Source organism: Elephantulus edwardii, unplaced genomic scaffold (assembly GCF_000299155.1).
Source record: "Elephantulus edwardii isolate Elephantulus edwardi_28Jun2011 unplaced genomic scaffold, EleEdw1.0 scaffold00356, whole genome shotgun sequence".
In the NCBI taxonomy this organism is placed as follows: domain Eukaryota; kingdom Metazoa; phylum Chordata; class Mammalia; order Macroscelidea; family Macroscelididae; genus Elephantulus; species Elephantulus edwardii.
In genome coordinates this window covers 948,715-958,705 of record NW_006400106.1, presented here as the reverse complement: position 1 = coordinate 958,705, position 9,991 = coordinate 948,715, and the positions used below count along the sequence as shown (strand labels likewise).

The 9,991-nt window shown below is 35.7% G+C and overlaps 2 protein-coding genes across 3 annotated transcripts in view; one reads left to right on the top strand and one right to left on the bottom strand.

Annotated features, from left to right (window-relative positions):
- Positions 1 to 1,602, top strand: part of DCBLD2 (discoidin, CUB and LCCL domain containing 2) — a 108,392-nt gene extending 106,790 nt beyond the window's left edge. The window contains exon 16 of the mRNA XM_006902008.1: positions 1,148 to 1,602. Coding sequence (XP_006902070.1) covers positions 1,148 to 1,602 — 455 coding nt within the window. The remainder of the gene's footprint in view (positions 1 to 1,147) is intronic.
- A 5,801-nt stretch (positions 1,603 to 7,403) lies between these two features.
- The window catches only part of ST3GAL6 (ST3 beta-galactoside alpha-2,3-sialyltransferase 6), a 56,067-nt gene continuing 53,479 nt past the window's right edge, over positions 7,404 to 9,991 (bottom strand). For both annotated transcript variants that reach the window (XM_006901997.1, XM_006901998.1), the window contains 2 exons: positions 8,211 to 8,363; positions 7,404 to 7,490 (listed from right to left, as the gene is read on the bottom strand). In XM_006901997.1, the coding sequence (XP_006902059.1) occupies positions 7,404 to 7,490; positions 8,211 to 8,363 (240 nt within the window). The remainder of the gene's footprint in view (positions 7,491 to 8,210; positions 8,364 to 9,991) is intronic.

The window sequence follows — 9,991 nt, the reverse complement described above, 5'->3', positions numbered from 1 at the left end:
CCCATTTTGAATAATATTGCATGAGTTCCTTGTTTTTCAATGCAGCATAGTATTCCATTGTGTGAATATACCACAGCTTCTCTATCCATTCGTTTGTTGGTGAGCACATAGGTTGTTTCCAACTCCTTGCTATTGTGAACAAAGCCCGATAAACATGGGTTTGCATATATCTGCTTGGGTGGCAGTTAAGGTCTCTTTGGGGTATATTCTCAGTAGTGGAATTGCTGGGTCAAATGGTATTTCTATTTGCAAATTTTTTAGAAAGCGCCACACTGCCTTCTACAGTGTTTGTACCATTTTACACTTCCACCAACAGTGATTAAGGGTTCTAGTTTCTCCACAACCTCACCAGCATTTCATGTTTGTTGTTCTGTTAAATTTTGTTATTCTTACTGGGATGAGATGATATCTCATAGTTGTTTTGATTTGCATCTCTTATAGGTAGGGATTTTGAACATTGCTTCATGTGCTTGTTGGCCATCTGAATGTCTTCTATGGTTAAGTGTCTGTTCATATCCTGTGCCCATTTTTCAGTTGGATTGTTTACCTTTAACTTGTTGTGGTCCTGAGTATTTTATAAATTCTAGATATAAGTCCCTTATCTGACATGTCATTACCAAATACTTTATCCCAGTCTGTGGTTTCCCTTTTTACCCTGTTGGAGAAGTTTTTGGATGTGCATAGGGATTTGATTCTTAGAAGGTCCCATTCATCTATCTTATCTTCTCCTGGTTGTAGATTTTTCAAGATACTTGAAAGACTGTTTATGTTGTGGATTAGGACTTCTAGAGTTCTTCCAAGCTTTTCTTTAATGAAGTTTATAGTCCTTGGTTTTGTAATTATTTACTAAGACTAATACTCCAGTATGGGAAAATTTCTCTTCCAAAAAAGTCTTGTCTATAAATCTGAAGAGCATATGGAAACTCTTTATGCATCCACATGACGTGAGGCTTTCTGGCCACTAGATCTCCCAATGTACTAACTACGTAACATAATTTGGGAAGTTAGTAGTTTCTGTGTTAATACCAACAATAACAAAAAAAGCCCAAGAAGTATTTTCTTTTAGTGGAAGGCTGCTACTACAATGCTAAGCTGTCTGGTCTCTATTAATTAAGTCTCTTTCTGCTGTGTTTTGTGATATCCATAGAGTATGCCCAGCCACTGGTGGGAGGAATTGTTGGCACACTTCATCAGAGATCTACCTTTAAACCAGAAGAAGGAAAAGAAGCAGGCTATGCTGACCTGGACCCATACAACTCACCTGTGCAGGAGGTTTACCATGCCTACGCCGAACCACTCCCCATTACTGGTCCTGAGTATGCCACCCCGATCGTCATGGATATGTCAGGACACCCCACAGCCTCAGTTGGTCTGCCCTCAACATCCACTTTCAAAGCCACAGGGAACCAGCCTCCTCCTTTAGTGGGAACTTACAACACCCTTCTCTCCAGGACGGACAGTTGCTCCTCTGCCAGGGCCCAGTATGACACCCCAAAAGGTGGAAAGTCAGGTCCAGGTGCTCTGGATGAATCGGTGTACCAGGTGCCACAGAGTACGCATGAAGTATCAGGAACAAGGAGGGAGGACGAAGGTGATGGTTGAAGGTGATGCTGCTTTTCACAATGCATCGTTTTAAAGCACATGGCTTGTTTTTGCGTTAGTGGTAGTGATATATAGAATGTATTATGTTATCAGTCACTGAAGAGGTTGAGGAAAATGTGATAACTAAGGTACAGGAAACTACTAATCTTGCCATTCTGCTTTGAAGGTCTGTCTAACTGCAGCACAGTTACTGCTTGCCTGTTAAATTCCAAACATCCTGTTTGTTACTACTGTAAAGCATTATTTTTAATACAGAAAAGGCTGTCTGCAGTGCACTTCAAATTCAGATTAAGAATCACTAGAGAACATATTTATTACCAGCGCTGCAGGTACATTCTGAACTCAAGAGATGGCTTCATGGCTGTCTGGCAGTAATGCATGGTACTGTTCTTGAATTTTCTAATGGCTTGAGATTCTGCTTTCTTTGTGAAAGATGGTACTATCCTGATTTTCCCCCCCTCTTTTCTATTTATCAGTTGCTTTCCAGATTTATTTTTTTAGAAAAGTCTAATTGACATCGCCATTGTTGGCAGTCAAACGAAGATCTCCATCCTTTAATAGGAAGATCCATAGCTGGGAACCTCTGACTTGCAATGAGCAGGGTGACTGATTTTTCACTGCTTGACACTCTAAGAGCTTTCGCACGTCATGGTACATGGTCTAGTCTCATTCCTGCTTGTTCCACCTGGGGCTCTTGGTGGCCAGAATTGTTCTTGTGTTTTCTATTAGTTTTGTGGTTTTGATGTTTTTGTCAACTTAACCAGCTTCATAAATTCAGATCCTCTAAAAGGAACCTGCAGTTCAGAACTATCCATTGGTGCTCCTGCAAAGATCATGGCCTTGGAAACCCTACAGGACAGTTCTGTTCTGTCCCACAGAGCCACAAAAAGTCAGAATGAAATAAACAGCAATGCCTTTGGATAAAAAGCAACTCTTCTAAGTGAAAACAAATACTTTAACCTAGATAAATTATAAAGATCTTCTCTCTCCACACACACTCACAACTTTATTTGCCATGGAAAAATTTTCCTAGAAGAATTATAGAAAAGTTAAATACGTGACTGCTGTAAACATGACCAACCCATGTTTATCGCAAAAAAAAGCAAAATCATTCACTTCAGAAATAATACAAATTACCTGAAAAGAATAAGAACAGCCAGAGCTTGCCTTCTTAGGTTTTATATATAAAAATGAGTCTCAAAGTTACTTTTAACTTTCAGTTGGTTGACTATAATACATTTAAATTTCTGTTTTATATAGTAAACTACCATAACTTTACCCTACTTCCGTTTGATAAGAGGCACAAGCCCTAGAAACCATACCTAGAACAGAGATAGTATAGCATCCCAGCAAAAGGACAGCATCCTGTTAGTCGTGCCTTGTGTTTGGTACGCCCTACCAATCTCTGTCAAAATTCAGGATCTGGTTCTGAAGTAGTTTTAAATAGGGTAAAATAGAAATAATACGTAATTTATCATTACATTTAAAAAAAAAGAGCTTGGATGGCAGATTTTTAATGTGTTGTGCTGTGTGAAAGATTAGCAGTGAAAACTGGGCTGCCTCTTCTCCTTAAGACTTGCAGCTGCTGGAGCCTAATAGTGACTGCGAGTCAGAATTGACTTGATGGCATTAGTGGGTAGGTATGGTGTAAAAAAATTGAGCCTCTTGGTAGTGAAGTCGTTAACTGCTTGCGTGCTGTTTGAAAGGATGGCAGTTCAAATACATTTAGTGGCTCCACAGGAGAAAGACTTGGAAATTTACTTCTATAAAGATAAGAGCCTAGAAAACCCTACCTAGTAGCTTTCCTCTGTCATAGAGGTCATTGAACTCAAGTTGAATATCGGCTTCACTGTACTCAAAACAACAACACAAGGTAAAAGCCATTTTTAAAAATGCCTTGAGACTGGCAAGATGACTTAAAAAATCAGCCACATGATAAAAACACGTAAGCTCAACAACTTCTTTTAATAATACCTTAGTTTGTCTACATACATGTTAATATAGCTCTTCCTGTATGATTCTAATCACTTCTGCAGATCAAATTATGATATTGTCAGAACTCACAAAATTTTAATAAAGGTGCACAATATTCATGTTGCTTGCTTGCTTGCACGCACGGTATGAGTATTCTAAAACACTTCTTCCAAAATAGAGCCGTTTATTTTTATGATCTCCCCTCTGAGCCTTCTGTTGCTTTGCTTTTCATTTGCTTCTCCTTTTCCAGACAGAATTATAGGCACAATTTTATTCATGGAAGAATCAGTACATACTTTGTTTCAAATTACTTGAAGCAAAAAAAGCACAGATGTTGAACTTTAAAACACCCATTAATATGTAAAGCACATGTATTAATGCAGGCATTCCCTTTTCAGGTGAGACAATGAAAAGGGTGCTTTATTTTTTCTTAATTATCCTTACGGCACAGAGAATATACTTTTGTTCAAATCAAATTCCTTTTTGAAGCTTTAAGAAAGATGTTCTCATAACTACATAACTACTTCATTTCTTTTTTCTAAAAAAATTGCTTGCTACTTTTGTCTGGTATGAGCACCTGATTGTTTTTGTCCTTCTGCACCTCCCTTCTTGGGATTGTTTTGGTGTTCTGATGAGAAGACAATTGCTTGCTCACTTGATGCATACTTTAAACTTTGATTCATATTGCCTATGCTGTCCTTGAACTACCAATGATTTTTTTTATAAAATATTTAGTTTGAGCTACTTTTATATATTTTCCAGTCGACGAGCTGAGCCTGATTAAAAGGGTTTTCCTGTTTTTGTACTTTTAATTCATTTGTTTTATTTTAAAAGTTGTTTTGTGGAGTTGACTTTGTTTTGGGGAGTGGCTAGCAAAGTTTATGTATCTGTTATATACACAGCTATTGGAGACAATCGACAACTGAAAATGTGAAAGTAACCATTTTTACAAAATTCCCTTGGATTCTTCTTTTTTGCTTGAAATCCTTAAAAGACATACGTCACTGTGGTTTATCCGATTAATTTTGTTTTCTTGTTATTACAGATAGAGAAATAGAATCAGACAGTGGCAACAGCAAGTGTGTGGCCATTACAGGTTTCATAAAATTACACTGACTTTGCTGTTACTTGTTCCTGTAAACCGGCACAGTTAGAGATAAGATTTTGAAAATTTTGATTTCTATTTTATTAAAGGCTGTAAATCTAAAGTGATTCTATTTTATGTGCAGGGTGTACTCCAGTTATTTAAGTTCACATTTCACTGTTTGCACTTTGCATTTAACTATGGGTTTATTCACTGATGAAAATGGTTTTAATAGAGAATTTATACAGAAATTGAAATTATGATATTATGTATACATACATATCCTATACTCTTCCCTCATTTCAGGATGGAAGTAGAATATGAACTCATCTAAGATGAAGGTGGTCACAATGCAATGGAAAGTGTTAGCATTTTAATTTTTTGGTCTTAAACTCCACTTTGGAACCTGGAAAGCAAGAAGGCTATACAAACAACATATCTGATAAATGCAGTTAGAAGTAACCAATAGCGTATGTGGGGCAATGGAAGCTTTTCAAACCCTTAGGAAAATAATCATTGAAGCTCCACCTAAAAAATAATAGTTCCTTATTAGCTCTGCCTTTCAGTTCTGAACTTGAAGTCCCTAAACTGCAAAATGTAAATAAGAGTTGGATTGTAATTAAAATATTTTTTAGGTCAACCCTAGTATCAATTCTTATTTACTCCAACTCGTAACTAGTATTTCTCTCTTCCTTTCCTCTTTATTCTTCTCTTTCATTTTTTCTTTTTTCTCCTGGCATTGAGACAGGTGGAAACGAAAACATTTCTTGAAATATGTATTGGAAATAGAATGGCTTGCGTGTCAGTGGTATTCCTCCAGAATGTACTTTTCTTACCTCGGCATGTACTGTATTCATTCAGTATTTGTATATTTTGTTAGAGTTTAGATTGTATAAATAGCGAGAGTTTTAATATGTTTCATGTGTTTAATTGTATATGTGTGTCTTGCTCAAATTATTTGGCTTAAATAAAACAATCCTGAGGTTTGTAGCCATTTTTTCTCATAGTACACAAACTCCACAGATTCCTCAGTTTGGACATATCAGAAATTTTATGGTCTGGACGATAGTTGCTTACTATAATACCACTTTAAAACAATTTAAAAGTTTTTTACTTTGACATTTAGTTTTTCTGTAGTCTGCACCATCCTTTTTGAAGCCCAGTTTGCTTTGTATCAATCTGAACTTCAGTAGCCCATCTTCAACTACAAGGGAATGATTAAGTGAACCCATGTCTAGTACCTGCCCTTTCTATAAAATAATATAAAAAAATCAGATGAAACCATGCATGATGTTGGGCTGCTATTAGCACTACATAATCCATAAACACTAATGTGTGGGCTTGCGTACTTGAAACATTAGTTACTCCCTTTACATTGCTTTTTTCTATATTTAAATATTCGTTATTTCTTCCCTCTTCCATAGTTTCACCCATCACATACTCTTTGGAGGGGGGAGGGATAGTTTGGTGGTCAGTACCATTGGTGATGTCCTATAATGAGTTTTTATTATTCACTCTTTCTTTGACTCCTGCCTCATGTGATGACTTTTGATGCCACCCTTATAATTGCTACTGTTCTCTTCCTTTGTCCTTCCTCCCACTTTTGTCCCCAAATATCCCTTAGTTATATTTATTTAGGTATATTTAGGAAGGGGAGACTGACTCACCATTATCTGTAGAACTTGTTTGTATTCTAAAGGATTCCAGTACATACTAAGAAGGTTTCTATGCTGAAAGAAGGTAGCTGTGTAAGTTTTCCACTTGAAGATATGACTGAATCATAAGAAGAATTGAGAGAGACATCTCATGAAAGTCCCATTTAAATCCATAAAACAGCCTGTCGTTTCTTGGTCTTTACCTAGTTGGATATCTTCCTCTCTTAATTTAATTCAGTTATTACATTTACATTTCAGAAAGTTAATGAATAAATTAAGATAATACATAATAATTTTTGAGCCTAGCTTAGTTCTACTTACTTGTATACTGGTGGGTATGGTTTTTTTTAAGTTTGAAACGATAAAAAGCAGCCAGACTTCTGTAATTGCATTTCTGTAATATTTCATTATTTATGGATTCAGAACTTTATAGGTGGCTTACTTCCTGTAACTTGGGATTTTCTTTAAAAAGGCATTTTCACTCTGCCAAATAGTTCATGACAATATTTTCATTTAATTAATTAGCAAAAAGAGGCTTAATGAAACTAGTATGAACTTATGTTTTTATAGCTGTAATCAAGATTGATTTAGAATTCAAATAAGTAAGAATTAAACATCTGTCTAAAAATAGGGGTGAAGAAATTCCAGGTTGCTGATCAAGGCACACCCGTACGCCAGTTTCCTTTGATAGAGCATGTATCCTAGTCACGTAACTCTCTCTCAAAATGTAAAGTTCTCCTAAGGTTGGTTATAGGGAACTGAGTCTCCATAATTATTACACTGGAAATGACACTGTTTCAAATATGATATAAAAGACATTTTTAAAACATACCAGAAAATTAAGCTTATTTTAAAAACACAATGGAATCAAAACTTTTAATTTTCCCCCCTAATAACTAAACTTTTCTTGGTTTCCATAAATTAAATATATTCACAGAAATTATACTGGTGGTTATAAATCACCAGGCAGCAACAAACTTAATATACATAGTCTTTGACAAGTATAGTCAACATATTTAAAAATAAACTAAAAATTGCAGTATAAAAATAAAACTAATACTGGTAGCATCATCTTCTGCAATGTAGGGTCACTCTTGAGTCAAATTGATCACATAGTTCTTCTCCATAATGTCCTTCAAAAAGAGCTGCTCTGCGGTCACATTGTGATATGCATTCTAAAGAAGAAAAACTAAAATTGATCATTTTTGCCAATCTTATAATACTGACAATAGCAACAATATGCTACACAGCTAAAAAAGTTTGTGAAGAATATACTAGGCTTTTAATGCTATGAGTAGCATGGACTTTAAATTTTGTTATTTTTATAACAAATTTTGTTACTTTTCTTTTTATTATGCAATGTGCTTCACACATTCCTTCATTCACATTGTGTTTGATATGATCATTCCCATACATTGCATTTTATAAAACCAATCACCATTAATTTATGCCCACTATCACTTCTTTTGAGGTCCCCTCTTGGTCTTTCCTAATTTCTTCAACCCCTCCATTGACCCACCAAACTCTGAGACCGCGTGATTTCTGCCTATCTCCACGTTCTGCCCATAACTATAATTTCCCTTGCTCATTGTGTGCCCAATCTTTCTCCAAAGCCCCGACTCTTTTAACTTAAACCAGCACACAGGTAAGGCTTGTACCCTGCATCCGCGCTTTTCACCTCATACTTAATACATCTTCACGCTTCACATTCTCACCCCTCACATTACATCCACAAAATCATGGTATAAATCTAGAGACCAAACCTTTACGTTAGAGTGGGTTAACACTATGCTAAAAGGACCTTTGCATTTGAGTCCTAGTTCTAGCACTTAGTCTCTCTATAACCCTTATCAAATTATCAAAATCAGTTTCTTCATTACCTAAATGTGGATTACCTTACTCATCAAAGACATGGTGGTATTCCCATAGTAGTGCAAAGGACTCCTGAGGTCAGAAAAATTGTATTTAAAACCAGCTATATGGACTTCGTGACATATATGAAATGCCAATGTGATGGCAATAATTCCTGTTGTTGGGTGTTTAGGTTTCTGGAAAAAAAGTAAAAATCCAAGAAAATGTTTAAAAACCAAATATTTGAGGGGAATAATGTTCAATAAAAACTTCTTTATATGCTAGGCTGCTCAAGCCTTTATATGCTCACAATGTATAGTAAATATATGTACCATCAACTAAAAAGAATAGAAAGTAGAACTGAAATATTAGAGTCTAATGTATTAGAAGGGCCAATTAGGAGTTTATTCCAACTTGAAAACAATGAGTGAAAGAGTTACTATGTACCTTAAAAGAAAACAACTGAAAATGCCAAGAGAAAAACAATATGCTACGTGGTTGGTTGTATTGTGGAATTAGCCCTGGGAGTGCTTGTGTAGTGCAGTTAAATAGCTAACTAAAAGGTTGGAGGTTCAAGGCCACGCAGAGGTGCCATAGGAAAAATGGGTTGACATTCTCCTCCCCAAAAGAAACCAGCCATTGAAAACTGGAGCAGAGTTCTACTCTGATACACGTGGTGTCACAATGACTTGACTAATTAGCCTCAGAAATGACTATCAGATGAAACAATATTGTAAAGTCCCAGGAAAAGAATACTAAGTAACTTAACAACAACAAAACCCCTGCTGAATCAAGCTTCTTGTGGAAAATTCAAAGCCTGGGAATTCTGAACATGTGTATAAAATGTAAAGAATTCCATTCACTAATGCATAGAACCCTGGCCAAAGATTTCATGTAAGTTAGCCCCCTTAGAATAATTGCTTTAATGTCCTGATAAGTAATTTAAAATAACTAGGAAGTGACTGATCAAGACAAAATGTAATAGGATCTGACTCAAAAATTAAGGTTTCAATCTTAACAAGATTATTAGTCATTAAAAAATGGAAGAAAACTCAAGCACATATATCTATTTCTGAAAACCACTGGACTAAATATTTGTCAGGAAGGTCTTGACGTTCACAGTTATAATTCTCCCCAAGATGGCTTTCAAAGGTGAACCAAAATTTATCTTAAACATTTTATATAATCAAGGACATTTCCTTTTAATTAAATGTATCTTATAAGTTCCATTAAATTAGTAATTCCATTACTGTTATTTTCAGAATAAAATGAATTCTTAAGAACAAATTTGAAAGCACCAAAGCATTTAGCATAAACTTGCCTTTAAGCCAAAGTACTGCTGTGGGTCTATTTGAGGCCTTTATTATATGCCAAAGAAGGAAATTGATAGCCTCCTTCCTTAAAATGACAAATTAACTCTTGTTATTTGAAAACCAATGATCAGAAAAGAGCGACATCTTCCCTCTTATCTGGGTTTTCCCAGTGTTCACCTTTTTTGCAGTGGGTAGGATGTGCATGTTCCAGCTGACATGTAGTTAACTTTTCACTACTATATTTTACCCCATCTTTTTTTCTACAGCTTTGCTTCTTCGGTTATCCACTTTCTCCTCCCTTATCATCAGTATTGTCCTCTATTGATATCACTCCTTTCACTATGCACATCATCTATCTTTTAAAAGAAAAACTATTTGGAAAAGAGGAGGTAAAATTATCTCTGTATGCAGATGATATGTTAGTATACTTAGAAAACCCTAAAGACTCAGCAAGAAAACTATTGGACATGGTTGACCAATTCAGCAAAGTAGCAGGATACAAGATCAACATA